The sequence below is a fragment of the Nylanderia fulva genome, unplaced genomic scaffold (genome assembly GCF_048542155.1).
Source record: "Nylanderia fulva isolate GAGA-0341 unplaced genomic scaffold, ASM4854215v1 Scaffold25, whole genome shotgun sequence".
Taxonomy (NCBI): domain Eukaryota; kingdom Metazoa; phylum Arthropoda; class Insecta; order Hymenoptera; family Formicidae; genus Nylanderia; species Nylanderia fulva.
The window spans coordinates 2705878-2730021 of record NW_028190314.1 but is presented as its reverse complement, the minus strand read 5'-3'; the positions used below and the strand labels follow the sequence as shown (position 1 = coordinate 2730021).

The following is a 24144-nucleotide window of genomic DNA, read 5'->3' as shown; positions in this document are numbered from 1 at the left end:
CTCTCTTTCTTTCTTATCTCGCCTCGGTATTTCTTTTACATTATACAAGAAGTCAAGGAGTAACAACTGCGACCGGCTGAGGAAGAAATTAATCGTTCTTGTAGGCACTCGCAGAAAAATACGTGGCACTGTACGAGGAAATGTAGCAACGGCGCGACGCAAATGAAAGTGTCCGACAATGTATATTACAAACTCCGTCTCTTATAAATCGCTGTCTGTTTTTTCCTCTCTCTTTATACTTCATACGAGAGTTCGTCAGCTTTGTGGAAGAGTAACAAGGAAACGTTCTCGGTGCGCGCGATTACGAGGAACCACTTTGTAGTAGTCTAGGCATTTGCGTTTAATCGCGTTATGCTTCCTGATGATGATTCGATCGCATCTCTAGGGTCTAATGAGTTGTGGTGTATTCCTAAGAAGAGTCTGGCCGATAGAGAGACACGTATATGTACGGTGATCGCAGTGACAGTGTTCTATCCTTAGCTAATAGTGATTGCAGGTCGAGGCGGTATAATTTTCATTCCAACAGAAACGATCGAGCGGAGGCTACTGCGGCCTGAACACGTCGATGGGGCGCAGCTGCGATAGTCTCGCGTATATGGACACGCACACACGCGATTATCTCGGAAATCGGCAGTCATGTGAATCAAATGCAGACACGCGATAGCACGCAAAATGTTCATCGATATTACGATCGTGCATCGAACAGTCGCGCATTGAATCGGCAGATACAAGAGCACGATATGTCATTAAAATATCGCATCTATAAGAATCGCAATTATGACGGCATGATTAAAACGTTATATTGTGTTGCTGTGATTGAATACGTTATAAAAATGGATGACGACAAGTTTACTTGTAAGAGAGAGAGAGAAAGGGAGGACTTACAAAGTTACTTAATTGAATTATTAATGAATGTATAGTATATTATATTATGTATTTTATGTAATGTATAGTGTATTATGTATTTTATTCTCTATTTGTAATTCTTACGTCAAAAAAGTTTGTTTCTTCAATTTTAATTCTTATCAATTTTTTTTTACAAGAATTAAAGGATAATATGTACGATGAAATAGTATCATGAAATTGTGGTTACACATGCATAAGATGTGAGAAAAACTAGTTAATCAATTGATACATTTAAAATTGCGATAAATATCGGATGGTAAATATATTGTAGTACTTTAATTGAATCCGCTAAGACAACGAGATAATAATGTAATGATACGTTACAGTAAAGGCAAAACAGTTTATGCTCCAATTTAATCATCAGTAATCATCGATGAGCGGAAATGATGCGCGATCGAGGTTCTCATTATGAAATTGTAGATTTAAAAAGAAAGAGAAAAAGAAAGCAAGAATCTTATCACTTTCTCGTGTTGCCTAGAAGTTTATCCTGCTAATATATTTCTCTAAATACAATGCGTCTTTTAAGATGCATATTCCATCTATCTTTTATTTCACTATATCAATTGTCAAAATAATGGTATTTTTATTATCATAGAAAAATAATAGTGAATAATATTTAAATATCCAAACTTTAGAAAGAGACAATAATAATGCTGTTAACATGCGGGCCAATTTGATGCATGGTAATTTGTGTTAAAAACTAAAAAATTTGTTTCTCCAATTTTAATCATGTGTGAAATAAAATTCAAAATTAAAATTATAACAATTAAAAATATAAATATTACTCTACATCAGAAGTTGAGAGTTTTAGAGAAAAATTAGAAAGCTATTTAAATCAAATTAATAACATAATTGTGTAGAAAAAGAGAGAAAAAGAGAGAAAGGGAGAGAGAGACAATATAATTAAGTAAATGATGAAGAGAATATGTAAAATATGAAATGCACGCACATTCCACATAAAAAATTCGTAATTTATTGTTAGATGGAGAAATATCGATGAGAAGATTATTTATAAAGGAATTAATATTTTGCCCCTAAATTAGAGAGAGAAAATATTAAAAATATGTCAACCGAAAAATAAACGAACGAAATCATATACATGTATCTCTGTGCATTCAATATAGCCGTTCAATGATTGAGCAATGACGCAGCTTGAAATGTTCATTTAGATGTACAGATAGCACAAATTGATATATATTCATGACTTGCAGTTTGTACACATTAAAATTAGCGCGTTATATGTGCAATATCAGAGTTCATTAATATTACATTAATATTCAAAAAAGATTATCTACAATATATTAATTACTATTTTTCTAATTGCTCAGAAAACAAATGTATTCAAATATAAACTTATATATAGTGAATCTTTTGTTCAAAAATAATTAAAAAAATAATAATTAAACTATCTGAATATTAATTATAAATTCTAGTATACCTATATATATTTTGTTTTATGTACATTTTTTGTATTCGAACATATATGATTCTATTGTGTCTTCGGATCTTACGATTAAATTCCATCAAGATTGATATGATTACTAAGCTTATATTTTTTTATTAAATGTGCAACTGTAAAAAATAAAGTGACTGAAAGTAGAAATAGAGAGATACTGTATAAAAATATATCTGAATTTCAAAGTAGGAAGCGCAGAGACAAAAGAAAGCAAGCGAATACGCTGTCGACAATAAATGATGTAAACAAATAAACCGAAAATAAATAAGCATGTCGATGCCGGTCGTTGATTCACCTACACATCATAAGTTGGTAAAAAGAAACTCTCATCGTGATGCTGATGTTTGACGATTTACTATTATCCATAGCCGCGGGCTGTTTAGAGAAATCATTTCGTGCGCGGTGCAACGCGTCGTGTCCGTAATTTTAATGAGAGGTATACTCTCGCGTGCATCTACATATGATTTATGGCGTGATTATATAATGCAATTATTATTGGGGTATATATCAATATATCGGTGTAAAATTAATATAACCGGTGGTACTTACGAAGTACCGACAGACGATTATTGCATATATTCATGTGGATTTTGCAAATGGATGTACTCATCGATCTTGTCTCAACGAGATCCTAGTATCCGTCAAGGCCGGACCAGCAATCTTGCGCAACTTTCATCAAACTTTTTTGTATTATTTTTCTCAAATTTTTTTCTCTTTATGATATCAGCCATCTCTTAACGCATATATTATTATAATTGAGAAATTTTTTTATTAATTCTTAGCGCCCAATTAACTTCAGATATTTTCTGCAGATTATTTAAAAAGAAAAAGTCATATATTATCTATAAAATGATGTAAAGGTATTATAGTTAAAGAGTACTGTTTTAAATTAATTATTTCATAATTCTCGTATTCAATGTTTTCTTAGAAAAATTAATCAGTAACATTAATTAGCGATTAGCGAAAGTTCGAGCGATACAAAGATTTATAGCAAAAAAAATCGTTACAATTTATAAAGATTTTTTTTCAGTTTTTCGGAATCAATATTTCTATAACAACTTTTTAATTCGGTAATTATTAATTAATAAGATATATTCCCTGGGAAAATTACGAAGTTAAAAATACGATACACGTATTTATGTCGTATTTCATTTGTGTTTACGTTGAGGAAAATTAAATCCGCTTTTGACAAAATTCTTCCCACCAAATCCTCTCGTATGCCTCCGCACATCATTTAACGATTTTGTAGCATAAAACGAAAAAGCTCGAAGGGCTTTACTGAACAAAGCTCGAAGGCGGCACGCGCGTCAACATGCGAAACAATTATCGCTATACGTGACTGCCACCATACAAAATATCTCCATCTGCGAATAGCCTTGAGCGCGTAGCCGAGGCTTACACGTGCGTCCTGGACACGCACAATTTCCTGGGCAATCAACTGGGCCGGAAACTTAACCAATCGACGCGTAGCAGCGACTTCGCTTACTTCTCGACCTTGATTGGTTAGCTGGTATGTGACTGGGGTGTGACTTTTCGACCCTAAAGGGACTCTTCGCCGGAGTAGGCTTCCGCCAAGCAGAGGGATCCCACCTGGGCCCCGGGGGCAACTACGAGCAACGTGGTGATCGTTAATTTCATTAGGGGTTGATTTTAGGAGTTTAGCTGCCTTTGTACAAAGATGGTGGCCGCCCTCCATTCATTGCCCAGGATGGTCCCATCCGCGAACAATGCAAGAAGCACACCTCGAAAACCCCTTTCGATAATCGAAGCCTAGAATCGATCCGCGCGATTTTTTTTTGACAGTTGTCAATTGAAGAGTTTCGAACCCTCAGTTTCACTAATTTATATTTAATAAAAAAACATATTTCTATGGTAAATAAAAAAGAAGTCAAGACTGTATCCCCATATATCGCAGATAAAATAAGTTGATTATTTTGTGGGGCACATCTCGAAAACCCCTTTCGATAATCGAAGCCTAGAATCGATCAGCGATTTTCTTTTGACAGTTGTCAATTGAAGAGTTTCGAACTGAACCCCCAGTTTCAATAATTTATATTTAATAAAAAAACATTTCGGGTAAATAAAAAGGAAGTCAAGACTGTATCACCAAGACCCATATATCGCAGATAAAATAAATGGATTTAGTAATGAAGAATATCGGTGACTAATGAATTCACTGGCTCTCGAGGAATAGCAAAGTAGTTTATCAAGAGAACATGTAATTCGAAAAAAAAACATTAAAGTCGTAAGAGTATGTCGTTGGTTGGCCTTTGAACGCGATTAATTACTTCCAATACTTAGTACGACTTTATATTAGAAATGATAGATTAATCTCACGTACATATATTCGCGTTATAAAATATGTGTTAAATAGATAAGCAAAGTTACAGATTCGTATCTTTTATTAAATATGTTTTCATAAATTGCAAAAATTTGAAAATAAAAATACATGTTTTCTTGAAACAGCTTAAGATTGTTAGTCTTGACTTTTTTTAGAATTATACATATGATTTACATAAATTTTTTTCTCTTGAAAACAAATTTTTTTTCTCGAAAAATAGTTTTTAGATTGACTGCGAATTTTATATATCATAGTTGTTTTCGAAGGTATGGAATAAAAACATGTATATTAATTCGATATAAAACTAAAATACAATAGAGATGACTAACTGATTTAAAAGTGAATGCTTTTCAATAAGTTATATATATTGTTGCAAATTTTTATTTCGTATACGCATAATATATTTTATTTATAGTACCTATATATTTTTTTTCATTAAGTTCATTGCGAATAATTAAAGAACAGAATTGTTTGGAAAAAGATCATTATGAATCAATTTACGACGAAATTTATTCCTTCGGTTGCAAAGTAAAAGATGATGAATTATTAAGCAAAAAACACATTCATATGTATTTCTGGGAAAATTAATAGTTAATGAATTAAATTAAAATATAATTAATAGATAAAAAATCTGAAAAATTTAGAATAACAGTACAATAAATAATAAACTATATATTACAAGTACACAATTGTTCTAATAACACCACCGCTAAAAAATTATAAATTTATATAATATATTGACACAGATATTACTTGATATATAGAAAAGATAAAAAAAGAATATTACGGTTCTTTTATATCTTGTCCAAATTCTGATTTGTGAAGAATTTTTGACGTGAGTGCTAATTTATAAATGTATAGCTACCGATCAACGAATTTCGTAGCGCGCGTTATCGCTGGTAGAAAGAATCCGTTCGTCCTCGATACATCGTAGCAAAGTTAAATTGGAGCGCGTCGTCGTCGAGTGACGGAGCCAAGGTAAGCCGCGATAATTGTATAACCGGCTTCCGAGAAGCGGAACGCGTCTTTCAACTATACGTATCTCTCGATATATATCGTCTCCGATCGGAATGATACCTACATGACAGAAGCAAGTGAGTTTTAAATCTCTCCCGTCTCTTTTTGCCCGTAAAAAGTTATCGCGCGAAATATACATTTTTAGATAAATCCGATTCAATGGGGAACAAATCTCGAAGATATCTTAATTGAGAAAATCACGACGCGGAGCAAGGAGCAACATCATAAATTACAGATGCTATGTCTCTTATTTCTCTCCAGTTCCATAAATCGGATTAAACCGGGATATTTAATGTACAGACGTCTAAATAATATTGCACGCGTATCGAAATTGACATTACACATATATTCCATATATTCCGGTTTCGTAAAATAAAAAGGAGCAAGAGAGAGAGAGAGAGAGAGAAAAAGCAAAAGGGAAAAGAAGCGAGAATAGAGGAAAAAGAGACTGGCCAAATAAGCTGTCGGCAGGACGAGTAACGAGGCATATAATAACCCTCGGTGACATTCGAACAAACAGCCATCTGTAGGGTAATACCCCTGTGGTGAGGAACGCCCCGAAAACTACACCCCGTCAAGAAATTACAATGACAATGAGCGAAATCCGATCCGCCCGCGGGCACGCACTGTGTTTTTTTTTTTCCTCTCTCTTTTTCTTCCTTCGCACCTCCTCTACGCATGTTACGTTACGTTCCTTTCCTGCGATTCTATGCGACCTATGGCAGGCTCTCGACTATTGTGCGACGTGACGATCCGAAGAGGCGAAAAGAATTACACGCGTGAAACACGAGGGTCGTCTCGTAATACGTTTGTGGGCTGTACGGGTACTTCCGAAAATTTCCGTCAACGTTTCCCAAATGACGTCGCTAAATAGCTATATCGATGTATAATCAGATTCTCCTTTTGCTAAATTTGACATTTAACGCAGCGAGAGATTGCAAAGAGCTTTCTTGCAAATTTCTTTCACATCTGATGCTGAGATATTTTCACAGCTGATGCAGGGTCTGATGATGATTAACAAAATAATGATTTAAAAATTGAAGCTTTAATGCAAAATTAATCATTCGCAATTGAGAGAAAGTGCGATAACTTTCGTATCCTCTCTCTGTCGACCAAAATAAACGAAAATTACTGCTACCATATTTGAACAGTGGTATACGATTTCGTAATTAATTCACAGATCGAAAGTTACATATCTAGACCGATATAGGTGTAATGACAAACCGAGACTTCTCCACTTCTCTTCTCTTTTCGGATCAGTGATCGGATACGATCGGTCTAGCTGAGCGTGATACTTTCGCAAGAGACGCTGGCCGCGATTCGATCTCGGATTGACGCGTCGACGAGAGGCGTATCTCGCTCGCGAAATTAGACGTGGTGCAAGTTTCCTTATAATCTGCCTCTCTCGCGATTCGTAACATATCCTCCTTCTCTCAGCGGTAACTCGATCAGAATTATGCAATCATGACATTTTTTATATACACAAATCTCTCATCCGTTCTATCCAAAATCTATCCACTTATTCGAAAAACAAGTCAAATGACAATCTTGTCTTCTCTCCCCGTTCGTGTAAATTCTATGAAAATTAAGGAAACGTTTCTTTTTCTAATATAGCGAATAAAAATTGTATCGTATAATATTTAGATTTATTCAAATCTCTCGATTATATTAGCCTTTTTCAAGAATTTTATTTTGCATATATACGGAGTATAATTCTGTTATTCAGAAACTTTTTACAGGCAAGAAGCTGAGAATTATACTTGACCATATGCGAACTGTAGTAGATATAATTTATCGTACTGTAATTTACGCGATGCTCTTCGACAGAAAGTCCAGCTCGTGCGGCTTTTTGCGATCTCTCTATTGCAAGAGGAACGATCACTCGCATAAGAATGTACCGGTGCGTCACTTTTATGCGCGCGGCCTTAAACTTATTTTCACAAACGGTTAAAAATCTGGCCTGCGTGCCCTTGACATAACGGAGAGCAAGCGAGAGATAAATTCTAATTAAGGGCGACAAGTCGCTTACTTTATATTTCCGGCTGCGCAGCAATCGTTTTATATCGGGATTATGCTGCTGCTCGCTATTTCCAGTTGCTATTGCGCGTATTTATCGGCGATGTGCACGTTGCGTTTTACGTTCTCTTGCGCGATGTGTAAATTTACTCGAGGGATAAATTCCGAATCGAACGATCCCGGGAGTCGGGTATCGAAATTAACTTTGCATTACGCACGACGAAATTATAGGTCGCATTTCGAGATCTTTATAAGGCATACGTTAGATATATACGTATGTAAAAAAATAATATTGGCTCTATTTATTAAAACTCGATAGAAGTTATTAAAACCATCATTGACAGTATTTTATGATCGAACGCTTTTCTTCGTTTTTGTTAAGATTCATAGAATAAAATGAAAAGACGAATATAAGATAATAAGTATTTTTACTCACTTTTTAGTAATGGTAGGTCGTTCATGAACCCTCCATCGTCCACGTTTGTGTTCTACAAAATAAAAAATTTAATCTCTGTAATTTTTATATTAAGTATTTTGGTAATTACATAAAATATTAGAAATAATTTTTCAACAAAGTTTCCTTGAAACTGTATGTAGATAGTTTGATCATAGAATTTGCTAAATTCTTTAAATATTTCGAATTAATATCACAGTGCTATGATATTCCGAAACATTTAATAATCCGTCGAACCAATCGCAAGATATTTTCCAAGAAAAGTTTGTGTCTTAATATTTAATATTCAAAGAAAGTTTTTAATTTACTTTAATATTTTTTTCCTAATATGTATAAATTAAAAAAAATCAAAGAGCAAATGCAAGAACTTCTAATATTGCGCTAGCATCATAGCACTAATACAGATGTCTCCTTTATTATAATACTCTTTTCATAAAACACATACTTTTCACGTATGCATTGTACGATATATGTATGCTTTCGTGTAAAACAAAGAAAAATATTTTAACCACAGCAAAGCAAGGCATATTTCGCAACATTCCGTCCCGCAAGCGTATGACATTCTATTTAATGGATGCTACAACTTTTGTTGTTAAAATAACTACCTCTGTAATCATTTTTCAAAAACAAACTAATGCGAAAGAATCGACAAGAATTTATCCTGCAAGAGATTAACAATAGAAATTACCCAAAGGATAATTTTAAGCTCTTTTTCCTTTCCCCATTTTTTTCCACTTTCTGGATGCTATTAAATTTCGATCTTTTTAGAATAAATTCCACGTGCAAAATTAGAATAAAATTAAAAAAGAACGATTTCATCTACTATTTTTATTACACTAATATTTAAAAAATGAATGCTATATATTAAAAACATCGTGCCAAAGAAAAGCACCCTCGCGTACATCTCGATGTACGCAATCTTGGAATAGTTCTCCAATAATGCTCTCCGTAATGCTTTCGTATTCGGAGAGTCTCGCGGCTATTCTTCGGGGTGAGAAAGAGTCGTCGAAAAGAGGCGACATCGGGGGGATGTGATAATAGAGAAAATATGTTGCGATTACGTACATCGTCGCTCACCTGGGGGTCGTCAACGAGGCTGCTGTGCAGAACGAGGTCGGTTTGGTCGAGGCCCGGGGGCGGTAGAAGGGCGTCGGGGCGACGTACGGCGCCGTACGACTCGACACCCCTTCCGCCACCGCCACCACCACCACCTCCGCCACCGCCGCCGCCACCTCCGCCGCCACCGCCTCCGCCACTGCTACGTCCGCCGTCGTAAGGGAACGACGAAGCGTGCATGTTCTGAAATCAGAAGCAACGTTTCGATCAGCGCGCTTCATTTTCGGTCTCGACAGAGGAGGGACCCTTATTGTTTTGTACAAATTATGGGACAACTTGTTTATTTATGGGGAATTTGTTTAAAAGTGTCAAATTATAGTATATTGTGTATCAAGTGCGGAAAGTTGACAATTGGTCACGAGTGAACAATTGTCAACTTTCCGCACGTGATACACATACTATTTTGTATTACAAGTGCAGGTAAAGTGGCTTTGAGCGCGAGGTGGCCGATCGCACGCCGCCATCTTGCGGCGTGGGAAATCGGCCGCTTTCCGCACAGAAAACACGCACACAAAGTGCCACTTTGCCTGCACGTGTAATACAAAATATTGAATAGAATATTCAACCCTTATTAAAGCTAAGATTAAAGCTGAAAAGCTAAAGCAATCATAAATACGTGATATATAGAAATAACGTGGAAGATTAAAACCGAAGTTAAAGTTACGGCTGAAGCTGACGTGGACGTCCACGTGGACGGGATCTAATTCGATATCCGTGGCAAGCGTTAATTTAGTATCGCGGGGAACTACACGGCCGCGGCGATAGGTGGTAAATAGGTAAAGGCCGAAGGTCGATAACGAAGTAAAAGGTTGCCACGTCTTACGGGAGAAAAATTGCCTCGATCACCGGTATAACGGATCCATGACGGTTAGGAATCTTCGCTATATCCCGCGTGATGATTTTGTACTGTATTTAGGATGATAATGAGAGAGGAAAACAGTGAGCCATAACCGCGCGCGCTGTCATTAGCGAAACATCATCCGCAATTAGTTCTCAGACACGGCGTATAAATTACATGTCTATTGAATATATTTACATTCTTATTCATATTTATTATTGAATGTGATGTGTGCAACCATATTTCTGCGCAATGCCTGCGTAACATCTGCTGATAATAATAAGTCGGATGATATTACCGTTCGTTATTTAGGTTTTGTTTATGTGACAAATCGCGGGCATTTATTTTTCGATCTTTTTCAAATACTAAATTATAAAAAATTGCTATTGACACAAAGAATAGAAATGTAGATGGGTTTTTCATATTTTTTGAATATGTAATCATTTATTACGTATATATAAATATTACAAAGATTACATTGTAAAAACTATTAGTTTCAAAAGATGTAGACAAGTTAAGACGTACAAATATCAATAAATTAAAGATTACTTTATTTCATTTTTCTTAATGCTTGTGAAGAAGTCTATCAATTCAAAAGATAGTAAAAGAAAAATATAAAGAGAATAAAAAACTACATTTTTTAAAAATTATATAATAAATCGAGTGTTGCGTGCAATGTTTTCCGATTAGAATAACAGAAAGATAAATCTATGCTTTCAGGTAACGAGATTACTCTAGCTTGCGTATGTATTTCAACATTCGCATTATATACTCTCGCTAAATTGAGAAATGGATGATGACTCGTCAAAAAAACATTATTATGTACAATATATGTATTATCGCGATTAAACAAAATTCTTAAAAATATCACAATATTATCTTTCTCTCTTTTTTTCGTCGACCGATAAATTACTACACAACTCGATAAACGGCATTAATTCGAAAGATTTCCTTCTCTATTTTATCGCGAATTCTTCATCGGAGCTCATTTGTAGCTTTTCGTACCGCAAGTAGTTTCTATATAGTTTGTGTGACAACTTATATCAATCAATGTATAATAAGGTTTTAATAGAAGGCTAAGAGAAGGGGATAGAGTTGAAGTCGCACGTAAGGAATCATCTCGCTATAAAACTTCTCTTATGTCATCGATAAAGATGAACGAGCTGTCAGGCTTTAATAAATCCCGCCGATCGTAATTATTCCCTATAAGCATATATCCGATAAATATGGGTGCGCGCGCGGCTGTTTAAAATTACTCGTAAATATGCACATATATGTATACGAGATCATTTAGAAATCACGAACTGAACTACTTTGATTTGACAAGCTTCAAGGTAATGCTGGACAATAATTCGATCGAATAAAATTGACAATTCTTTTAGTTTTTTAGCACTGAATTTTTACTGTTAAACCTGAACTCTTCTTATATCTCTTATTTTTTTACGAGTGATTATCTCTGCAAATTTCAGGGTATTTATATTTTAGAAATTTTTTTCAAAGTATAAGTACACTTACGATACTTCGACTTTTCTAATTATTTGTTAGAAATCGCAATAAATGTTTATATTTATCATATTCATTTATGTAACGGTATGATAGTGTAGAAATTTATTTTGACATTTATAATAGATACGCACGTGTATCTAGCACGATACGAGAAACGATAAACGGATACGATAGGACCAAGCGAGTGTCTTCTAAGAAATATAAAACGACTATAAAACGAATATAAAATGAATATATGTTCAGAATCTTAATCACAAGTACTAGAGAAGAAGTGGCGGTTTTATCCAGATTGTGCGAGTATTGCTCGTGTCACAAATACGGTTTTATTACGAATTCTTTCCACTATTGTTCTACATCTTTTCTTATACGAGCATCGCATCGCGGAGAAGAAATCACGAGTTTCTCCGATTCAAATTGTTGCCAAATTGTTCTCCCTCTGTTGTAATCTTCCGTTCTGTCATCATCATGTAAATCGTGCAACATATAGTATATGTAAAGGGGAAAAAGCTCTCGAACGGGACCGAATGTCCTCGATCGAAGGATGTGATCAGCATCTCTTGCCTCACACTACTCTCATATGTTTACGTCTATCGTTCGCATTTTATCACCCATTCGTATTTCAATACTGCAACTGATCTAAAGATTTTCGACACGTGTAAAAATTTTATAATTTTGTTTTGATTTAAAAGACATTTAATAAATTTAATTAAACAACTTAATAAAATTGGCTGAATAACTCGGATGTAAATATGACACTTTCACTATTTATATTTAATAAATTTAATTATACTTAATAAAATTGTTGAATAATTCGGGTGTTAATAGTATGACAATTTTATTTTATATTTTTCTTCACGAGATTAATTTAGAAGATCACGTTTAATGTTTATCGAGAACGGTGATATTCAGAATGTGTGCGTGAGCGTGATTTTTTCGATTCCGCTCGATTAGTTTGGAGAAAATTGCGAGATCGTGCATCGATGTTTTAAACACTATAGTCGGTCAAATGTCAATTTCAATCGTCGTACCTACGTATCCGTTCGTTCAGATTTTAAATTCGTAGTTTCCGTGAGATCGAGGCTATTCGATCTATTCATCATTCTAATGTACGGGAAACGTAATGCGTGTTTGGATCAGCAAATATGTCTAACGAGCCCGATATGATCGATAGCGTCGCTATGTTGCATTCGCAGTGGGAGGAAATTGTTTGACAGACGCGGGAGAGGCATTAAGGTCATGACTGTCCGAATAGGAATCCCCGTGATTAGGAGATCGAAAATTATACGTTTTATGTGTCGCGTAATGCCGACTTCATCCGGGAACTTGGACTTTCACGGGAATTAAAAAAAAAGTTACGACGTACGGTTAATTAACGTGCTCGGAACTGCTTTCTGGACTTATTGACGAGTCCGCGATAGTTTATACGTTGATGTAACCGTGCTGTGCCAACTAATGAGATGAAATGTGATCGCCTTTCTCTCGTTAAACGCTCCGGTAAAATAAAATCACGTATGAAATCACCGCCACGGTAATGTCGATATACTGATAAATGATGGCATGATCGGATCTTTCGCGAGCCACACAACGAGACGGACCCAACGATGTCTCTAATATATTTCGTCTGCATTCTTGTGCTCGGCGATTTATCTCCCATTATGTAATATTCCTCCGCGTTGCAATATCGAGTATGTATGTACAGTTATAAGTAAGTATATTATTTACGTCGCGAACACGTACCGAGAAACGCGTCGCGAATGTTTGGAATTGCGGAGATATCCATGCCCGCTTTCAGTAGTATTGCAAAAACGTAACTACACGTAACGTGTTACTATACTGCATGGAACATTCAAATATCGAATATAAATTTTCCAACGAGTCGTCGGCTGCTTTTGTATAGATTTTAGATACTGAATTAAAGAACGAAGTAAAAACGAGAGAGTCAAAAATCTTCGAAAAATATATGAGAAATTTTTAAAATATCTTGCACATCGAGTGTAATGCTTACAGCTACTTGAAATTCACTCGAATCGCATTTATTCTTTTTGTTATTAAAATATCGAATATAAATTTTCCAATGAATCATCGGCTGGTTTTGTATAGATTTTAGATACTGAATTAAAGAACGAAGTAAAAACGAGAGAGCCAAAAATCTTCGAAAAATATATGAGAAATTTTTAAAATATCTTGCACATCGAGTGTAATGCTTACAGCTACTTGAAATTCACTCGATTTGCATTTATTCTTTATGTCTATAACAACGAATTTAAATTCCATCGACCCAGACTTGTTCGCGCAGGCGATTAAACAACAAGCTCCCAAATTCTTTTTAGCAGCGAAGGCGCAACAATGGTGCCGATTTCTCGAATATCCAAACCCCTTTTAGTCGAAAGGCTCCGTCACAAATGCTACTCTCTCGAGCATAAGGACGCTAAAGGGGCCCAGTCAAGGTACCATCATGCACAATGAAACACAAGGGGAGGATACGACAGAGCATCGCCTTCGCGTTTTCAAGGATAAAGCTATTGGAATCGGTCGATCCACTTGGTTGATTATTGGCATTGTGATCTCTTTCAGAAACGCGCTCGTTCCGTTCAAAACGTGGCGAGGATTGAAAAGGGAGAGAAAAAGGGAGATGTAAAGTGTTAAAAAATTTATTATGTTTATATTATATCGCGATGTCAAATTTTATTTTTTTATTAAATTTTTATATCCTCCCCTTTTGCTATATAACTATATAATTGACAATATATTTGAAATATATTTGAAGCATAAATTTTAGTTAATGTCATCATTTTTTGAATAAGGCATAAATGATATTATGTGTAAAACGCGATTTACTAATAACGCAAGATGCGGGTTTGTTCACCCTTTGGGGATACCTTTAGCATCATCTTAGGCATCGCACTGCTTAGCATATTTGCCTCAAAGCAAACGTCCATGGCATTTTCCCCGAGGGAATGCCAAAGGTCAGCCGAAAATTTAATAAGTAAATTACTTAACGGGGTGCAGCGAGAAAACGCACGAGGGTGAAGGAACGGGGAGAAGGGAGGTTTATTTCGCATCATGGAATTTTGTGGAATTGTCAAGTTTACGTAAAAAAACATTTCCTCTACGAGTAACAGAATAATATCATTAGTCATAAAATAGGCCAATTAAAATTTCGATATTAATATATACTAAAAGCTAATTGTTTCATTGCTATTGTTATACAAAATAACCGACTGATAATTGGAAACCATTATTGTTAACAAATAAGTCTATAAATTTCTGAAATTAATATATTACCGCATTTCGATTACATTAATCATTATTATTTATAACACGTGTACGACTTGTAACATATTCAAACTGAGGAAACATTAATTTATATTTTGTCGTAATCAAAATAAATCTATCGGACAAAATATAAGACTAAACTTCATGAGACAGAAAAAAGAAGAGAGAACAAAAAGGAGATAATAGATAGTATGTTAATTGTGGAATAAACATGGATTCGTATCACAGTGATTAAACTGCTATTTCCATCTAATTACGGACCGCCCATTAATCGTATGATTTAATCAATGATTCTAATGGCTATTAGGTGGCATGGATAGGCTCTAATCACTGACTGAACTACATGCGATGACATATATCCGGCGCGATGACGATTATGCATATATATATACATGCAGGACGGAAATTTCGTCCGCCAAATTGTCGCGCGGTTCCTCGTGCCGATTTAGTTATCAGCATTAACGATGAGGACACTTGGAGCATCCCGTGGCGAGACGCGCAAACGCGGAACGCGTTTAATACCCAAAACGCTCAAGTTTCCTAACTATGGCGAACTATGCAAAGACACCGGGTATGTAGTTTCCGGAGAACTGGCTGGGGCTTAAGACTTCGTGTCCTATGAACAACCTCCTTCCCTACCCTCTCCGTGTAGTGTCTTGCCTCCGGAGCGGATCCGAAAGTCACGTCTTATGACGGGCATGAAGTAACCGTAGATCCTCTCGCATTCTCCGTCGTTAAACCTCCTGGATTTCTCGCGATAAACCGCGCGCCGCTATTTATTGTCGCCTATCTGTCGCAAGCGTTTATCTGCACGATTTCATCGGTTTCTACGACTTCGCTCCAATTCGCGAGCCTCGGCACGGCGAGTTCTGAAAGACGCTTATCGAAATATTCAGATAATCGTCGATTAGAATTGAAAATGATATCTAATAATTGCAGGGAACGAATTTCTCTCCGGCGCCGTTCATTGATTTGTCAATAATTTGATTGAAAGTTCGATCACAAATATAGTATATTAACGAATACAACATTGGATAAGTATGTATGAAATTTAGACGATTAAAAGTAATTTACGAATTTTGCTCATTGTGTAAAATTTCGAATTTTTTTTTGTTAGAATTAAGAAAAAACGCATCTCCACATTAATCTAAAGACACATTTTAATATGAAAAATAGCTTTAAAATGCTAAATTTACTCTAATTTTAACAGCATTTTAATACATCATAAATTATTGGCACGAATACTTTGAGATTTCAGTTCAGTCGCTATTAAATAACTAATTTATTATATATGTAATAAACTAATTTACGAATAATTTAAATACAAATATTTTAGATGTAAATTCATGTCGTCATCTACATACAATACATATATCCTTGGAATATATACATACGCGCGGTACGAATAATTGTACAATAAGTAGCTTATGATATAATCTCTTGTCCGTGTTTTTTTAAAATTGTTCATTATCATCTCCTTTTTTATCGCAATTGATTGCTATTCCATTATTAATAACCAGAGTTTTAAAATTTTTTCTTTTTCTAACTTGATGGGTGGGGCTCATTCGTGTCAGTTAATTATTGACTTCATGCATTAAAGAATTATGATAGATGGCTATCAAGAACTCACAGGCGTATTTCAATCTGTTTAAAATATAGGCATATATAAGCGCAGTCGATGCATTTTCCAAAATCAAAATTTTTACAGTGATCTAATAAAATCGTAATTATTTTCTGATGCAGAAAATAATAGAAAAAGTGTTATCAATCATTACAAAATTGTAGTTTCGCATTTGATTCGATATTGCAGGAAATCGAAAGCATGGCAATGTGAGATTTCATTAAAATCAAAGATATCCACCCTTCCTAGAAGAATGCCCGTCGGCTTAGAAAGAAATAGCATCGAGGGGGATGTTTGAGATAATCGATAACGTACGTTTGATCGCGGATGAGTAAAGTTTGTTCAGACTTTTCTACATCGCAATCAGTGATATTATTGAATCACTTTTTATTATTGGAAAGTATTACGTGAAATTTGTTAGTTTTGCTAAAACAATGTTGTATCTTTGTGATTTATAACTATCTCAGCAATATAATTTAGGAATAAAAAATCTGTGGAAATAAAATTTAATATTGAATTTAGGATAATATTTTCTCATCTCTTTGCTTGCCTAAAAATTAATTTACAAGATACAATTTATTTTTAATCCTTTAAATTTAAATTTTAGATTATTTTTTAAGGATATAAACTCGATATTAAAAAAAAATTTCAACTGATAACATCCGTGTTATAAAATTCTGTTCTTACGACAAGTTGCTCGACAGTAAAATTACGGTAGCAGTATCGTATATATGGTATCGTATGCACGTCCCTTAATCATACGGGGCAGAAAATAATCATGGTCTTCGATAAAACGCCGACACGGCAACTCGAGCCTGCATATGGCATGGACAGATGCTCTCTGCGACAAACCGCCGTGCTCTTCTAAAATTCGAGGTGTGCGAAACGGATGGACTTGTGTAAAAACGCATGCATTCGTGTCGAATTTCGTCGCATGTATTTCCTTCGCGTTACACGACACCTTTGGAAACTGTCCGAATGTAATCCGTATAGAAATGACGGCAGTGGCGTGTGTTGACGCAGTAATTAGGGTGGTGTTTTCGTGAATACCGAGCGCAAGGTGGACCACGAATACTATTCTTATAATAATTATTAAGACTTAAAGAGAGATAGAGAGAAGCCGATAGTCCAACATCTGGATGTGACGGTATATATGATATTAAAATGCAAGCAAATTGTAAATTAAATCAAATGTCATTTCTTAAGAAATTTTTACTGTCATTAAACAATGATATACTCCCATTAATAGAGATATATATTTTTTCAATTATAATAGATGAATATATGTATGGAATCATTTAATCTATATAAGAATTGTTTAGTATATTTAAAAAAGACAAGCAATTATTTAAAAATTTTATCCTGTCCACACGAGTATAGTTTGATAACGAAAATTATTAAAAAAATTAATTGCAAATAAAACAAACAGTATTAACAAACTTAAAGTTGTATGCACGATATTTAAAAAAAAAAAAAAAAAAAAAAAAAAAAAATTAATAGAAGTGCTTCGTAAAATTCGCGGGTAACGTGAAAGATTCTTGTATCAAAGACATCTCTCAAGGACAGGACACGTTTGCTCGACATGTTGCTCGTCCACGTAGGGCGCACATTACACGCAGCAGGCCATTCCGTACCGTGGCAAATGCAAATGTCGCGCACGGCATCGGGGCCCAGCCGACGAGGTCGTCCACGGGCGGCCGCGCTCGCGAGAGGATCAAACGATCGCAATCACCGATGTCACGGGACGACTTATTGGCCGCGACCCGTCTAATAGATCGATACCACCCGTCATTACGTGTCCAACTCGAGACGCTGCGCGCGGCGGCGTCCTACAAATAACACGCCGGACGGACGGTTCGCTAATGAGGTATCCGAGCGACGCACGTGACCGGATCTCTGCCGGTTTTCATTTCCCCGCGACGAATACCGCCGACCGACAGTGCCACGATTTCCATATGCTTCCGAGTATGCCGGATATCTGCGCCGGAGATCCCGCGAGAAAGAAGGATGCCGCCCCAGCCGAGATTACACGCCGCGATTTGCACCGCATTTGTTAAAGGTACGAGTTTTCCTTTCGGTTAATGGTGAATCACGATTAATCTTCGGTTAAAATTGAGGACTGAGATTTGAAATTATGCAAAAAATGTATAGGTATGTACAAAGGAGAATTATGTTAGAATATCATATGTCAACTTTAAAACTCTTTTATCTCTTTGTAAATGCAATTCTTCTGGAATATATTTATATAGATATAAAATAATGATGATAATCAATTAAATTAAATAATTTGTATATAATAATAAAATAATTAATTTAATTTGAATTTTTATGTATACAAGAAATTAACTTCTACTTTTCACTTCATAATTCTTCTCTTTTTAAATTAAATATATTGACATTGCAAATTTAATAACTTTAAATAAATTTGTCCAGAATCGTAAGTCGAGCATTATTAAATTTAGCGTGACAATCATTATTTTTTAATTAATGACATCGGATAACGCATGAAAATATATTAAGATATTGTCACTTTTATTCAACGAGACGCACGAAAAATCCGAGTTTTTTTACCACATGCATTTAACGTGGGTTTAATTTTCGAATAATTATTATATACAATATATGATATATGAATGGATATTTTTATATATAAAGTAGGTATATCAAGTTTGGTTAAGTAAAAACTTATAAATGCGCGGTAAAGTTTTTTCCGTCTGTTTCTTTGTCTCTTTATTATCGTCAGAAAACTTGAGATGTCTAATTAACAATATGATATTATATGACTTTCTGAATGGAAATACTTTTCGAAAGCCTTCTGGAAATAAACATATCAAATTTCTAATTGACAGATTTGATTTTAGATTTAGAAAACATGTAAAATTCATTCATTACACAGGTCATTCATATAGTATAATCGTGACATTAATAATGGGCGAATTATCGATCAAAAATAGCGATCGCAATTCTTTTATTATATAGAGTAATAAAAAAGATGTATGTGCAAAAAGTTAACTCGAATGTTCAATGTAAGTGTATGACATTGACATTTGTCCGAGTACGTAAGATTGATCATATGTATATGTTACTGCGTGAACAAACAGTTTCAGAGTCAAAGGGTTAAGGAATGTAAGACTCATATGCGAATCGGTCAAGTATGTTACTCGGCTGTAGAATTTTTTTGCGGTTGACTATATTTTACGATAGAGTTATATACGACTGTCTTTAACCTTGCAGAACGTGTGTCATTAAATGTTATTCGCACCGAGTGTTCAATTTGAATATAACTGCGAAATACCGTCATCGTTTTTCATACGTACTTTTTAATCTTCCACGAATGACATTTTTATTGACCAATATGCACTCTATTCTAGCAATAATTTCTCGAGATTCGTATAACATATAATTCTTTATAATTATGCATTATTTTTCTTCATAGCTTTTTTAGCCTACGTTTTTTAAGTATCATTTCTTTCTTCTTATATAAAGATGCTGAAAAGCTTCTTCAGTCATCTTCGATCCATTTACATAATATTACAATGTATCAAATATAGCTATCTATCCCAACGACAGGAAACATGATAATTGTACGATTCCTTATTTGTGATCTTTTATAATAGTTAATTAGTGTATTCTAGAAAGAGGAAGACACACGTTATAAAAAAATTAGCCACCATAATTAAATTTTAGCTACGATAGCTAATATTTTTTAGCTATAGAATTCTTCTTTAAACTATAGCTAAAAAATATTAGTTACCACAGCTAAAATTTAAGCATGGATAACTATAAATTTCAGGTTGTAATATAGGGATAGCTAAAATTTAGCTAATTTTTTTTTCTGTGGCAAGAAAGATATTTCGAGCACTTACCACGTGAAGCTCGGCGTCTCTCCTGAGATCGCCGCTCCTTTGGCCCGCGGTGACGGCAGCGCTCAGGTGATTATAGTGGTGCTGGTGGAGCGTGTTGAGCGTTTGCGTATAAGGATCGCTGACGAGGTAATCCAGGTGTTGCGGTTGGCCGAGACCGGGGTGCTGGGGGCTAGCGGGCGCATGGTGATGCGAGGGAAACGGGGGTGGAAAATAAGGGGGTTGGAAGTCGGAGGCGGTCGGCAGAGATGCGCCTCCGTGGTGGGGCATGCCACCCCCGTTTCCGTTTCCTCGATGTCCATGGTGATGAGCACCGGAATAGGGCGACGAGTTCCCGCCGCCCAGTGAGGAGATGCCCCCATGACCAGTCAGACGGTCCTGCACAGACACATCAAAAATCGGTATATATTATTATTATGTAATATTAGAGAGCAATCAATATTTCGAAGATTTTACAAACACATTTAATTATTACTATTAAGATTTCTTCAGATGAATTTAAAAAATTTTCCGGGGATATAAATACTAATAAGTATAGACAAGTACTAATTAAAACTTTGTTAGAATATACATATAAGTGTTGTTCTTTAGTCAGACGGTCCTGCACAGACACATCAAAAATCGGTATATATTATTATTATGTAATATTAGAGAGCAAACAATATTTCGAAGATTTTACAAACACAAATTTAATTATTACAATTAAGATTTCTTCAGATGAATTTTTAAAATTTTCCGGGGATGTAAATATTAATAAGTATAGACAAGTACTAATTAAAACTTTGTTAGAATATACATATAAGTGTTGTTCTTTAGTCAGACGGTCCTGCACAGACACATCAAAAATCGGTATATATTATTATTATGTAATATTAGAGAGCAAACAATATTTCGAAGATTTTACAAACACAAATTTAATTATTATTATTAAGATTTCTTCAGATGAATTTTTAAAATTTTCCGGGGATATAAAAAAATATTAATAAGTATAGACAAGTACTAATTAAAACTTTGTTAGAATATACATATAAGTGTTGTTCTTTATTAAATTTTCCTTTAAAGTTTTTCTTTATATTTATAATAACACAATTCTATTTCTAAATATATATAAATATATTTTCTCTCTATTAAAATATACAATATTTTTACACATTTATAGGCAGTAAAAAAACTAATTTTAAATAATTTTTTATTTATCGCGAAAGAACAGGAAATACGTTTAAGTTATTCCTGTTTATTGGTACTAAATAGAGTGTACTAGTAGAGTGTAATATCGTGTTAAGATTTGCTACTAGAAAAGCCCGAAAGGTTAATCAATTAATTTTGCTAAAGAAGAAAATGAATCTCCTTTCATTTACAAGTCTTACATACAGTCACCTGTAAAGGATTCACTTCTCATGACGGTAATTACAGACTATTTACTTCGCACATCTGATCGATCTGAGATAAGAGATACGTCACGCATCGCACGTTGCATCCGATGCGAAAGGCTTAAGCATCGCGCATTAGTTAGAGCGGGCCAAAATTATATGGTAACGAACATAGCAACAGCACAGTAACACACGGAAATTTCCTCTATTGATCAAATCTCACACGTAATCTTTAGACTCTTTTTCAAAGTGTCTGTTTTAAGAATTTTATACAAAGCTTTTTCAGATTAATATATTCTGACATTTATTAGATATAACATAAACTCTATAAAAATCATGCTGTCTATATATTGTTAATTACAACTTACAAATTTTTATATCTAGTCTTAATTCGGTGACTTTTTTGCCTAATCGTGGCACATTCAAAGTAAAAGAAATATCAAATCAATAATCAAAGTGCAAATGTGATTATCAATGTTATTAATGTTATACACTTATTAACAATAATATATATATATATATATATATATATATATATATAATTACTATTATTATTACAAACAACATTATGAAACTAATAGTAACAATTGTAATAAAAATTGCAATTGTATATTTTAAATTTTCGTGATGTAATTAATTACATATATTTCTCTGTACTTACTATATTTATAAACCGTCTTAATCACTTGTAATAATTTCGGCAAGCAGCGAATAATGCGAAATAAATGTGGTTTTAAAATTTACCACTTAACAACATAAGACATCGATTGTTATAACGAATCGACAGAAAGACGCGAATACAAGTGTAAAAACTTAAATACAAATCTCACGATAATTGGCACGTGCATAAACAGTTTATAGGTAATGTGCAGGTATGTCCTGACTCTAGGTAATGCGAGAAATATAATCTTCAAGTCTTCGATCGATGTGTATATGTAGTAGAATGTCGTATCCCTACAATCGATAACGTGATAATATAAGGGATAAATCTCGGGAGTTGAAAAGCTCTTGCGGCTGTTTATTTGCCTAGACTAGACTATACAGTAACATTGATGCTTTTCTATAATAATCTTGTTTTAATATTTAATAAAACAGATTTCTGTATGAAACAAAATGAAAGACAACAAATAATTTAATAATTAATGATAAGAATATTTTTAAGTCAGCTCTCGAATTTTTAAACCACCATATTCATCTCGACTAAAGAGCCACACGCAATGTTATTGCGACAAATTAAGATAAGAAAATTTGGAAACTAAGGAATTTGAATCCTATGGTTGGGATCTCAGAAATTCCCCTTGTTCCTTCTCTTAACATCCCCTGTAAAGAAATAGACGAGAAAAATATTGGTCCGAAAGTTCCCGATTCAGCCAACTTTCGGACCAATATTTTTCTCGTCTATTTCTTTACAGGGGATGTTAAGAGAAGGAACAAGGGGAATTTCTGAGATCCCAACCATAGGATTCAAATTTCTTAGTTTCCAAATTTTCTTATCTTAATTTGTCGCAATAACATCGCGTGTGGCTCTTTAGTCGAGATGAATATGGTGGTTTAATAATTAATGATTATTTTTTAAGCAAGACCCTTTTTTCTGTTTGTCATTTCGGAAAATGCAAAAAATGACAATTGTTTTATAAATAGTAAGTATAGAATACATTTTTCTTATAAATGGTATAATAATATATGAGTACATTGAAATTTTTTACATGATTTTTGCGATATATTTGGTTAAAATAATATTTGTAATTACAATTCGTATTTGTAAGTTTGAAAACTTTTGCTGGTCTATAGGTATAACGTTTCATTTTTCCATTGAATATAAATTGAGCATACAAAATATAGGACAAAAAAAAATATTTTCAGTACTTTAATATACATATATTAAAAGATGGAAAAATTGATTTAAAGATCTATCTATGGAAAATTTTAGATGGAGAGAACTCGATTATATCTTTCCGTAATTATTTAAGTTCCGTATAAATCGCGATTTACCAGGTCTATCGACACCTTCTGCGCGGTAAATGCATTTTGTCTGGTTCACATAATCTCGCGATCCGAGTTCACGATTGCACGATATTACGTAGATAATATCATCCGGAGTTGTGTCTCGGGGATATTGGAAAGAGAGGCTTTTGCATCGCATTAGGTTCTCGTTCATCGCGATACGATCTCGATACATCTCTATAAAACCGCGAAAGGGCCAAGTTTCAGCCTTTACGATGTTATGCCCTTATGCATCTGCATATCTGAGAAGGCGTGTGCGTTGCTGAGCGCAGCGAATTCCTTTGAATTTGTTAGGAATGAGTAGGGGTCCAAAAGCACAGGATGCCACTCACCCTTCCGTAGAAAATCGAATTCTACGGG

The 24144-nt window shown here is 34.5% G+C and overlaps 1 protein-coding gene across 2 annotated transcripts in view; it reads right to left on the bottom strand.

The window, feature by feature from the left end:
• The window catches only part of TfAP-2 (transcription factor AP-2), an 83222-nt gene that overhangs the window by 30125 nt on the left and 28953 nt on the right, over nt 1-24144 (bottom strand). For both annotated transcript variants that reach the window (XM_029315451.2, XM_029315453.2), the window contains exons 2-4: nt 20414-20788; nt 9256-9489; nt 8173-8224 (exon numbers count right to left, since the gene is read on the bottom strand). In XM_029315451.2, coding sequence (XP_029171284.1) covers nt 8173-8224; nt 9256-9489; nt 20414-20788 — 661 coding nt within the window. The remainder of the gene's footprint in view (nt 1-8172; nt 8225-9255; nt 9490-20413; nt 20789-24144) is intronic.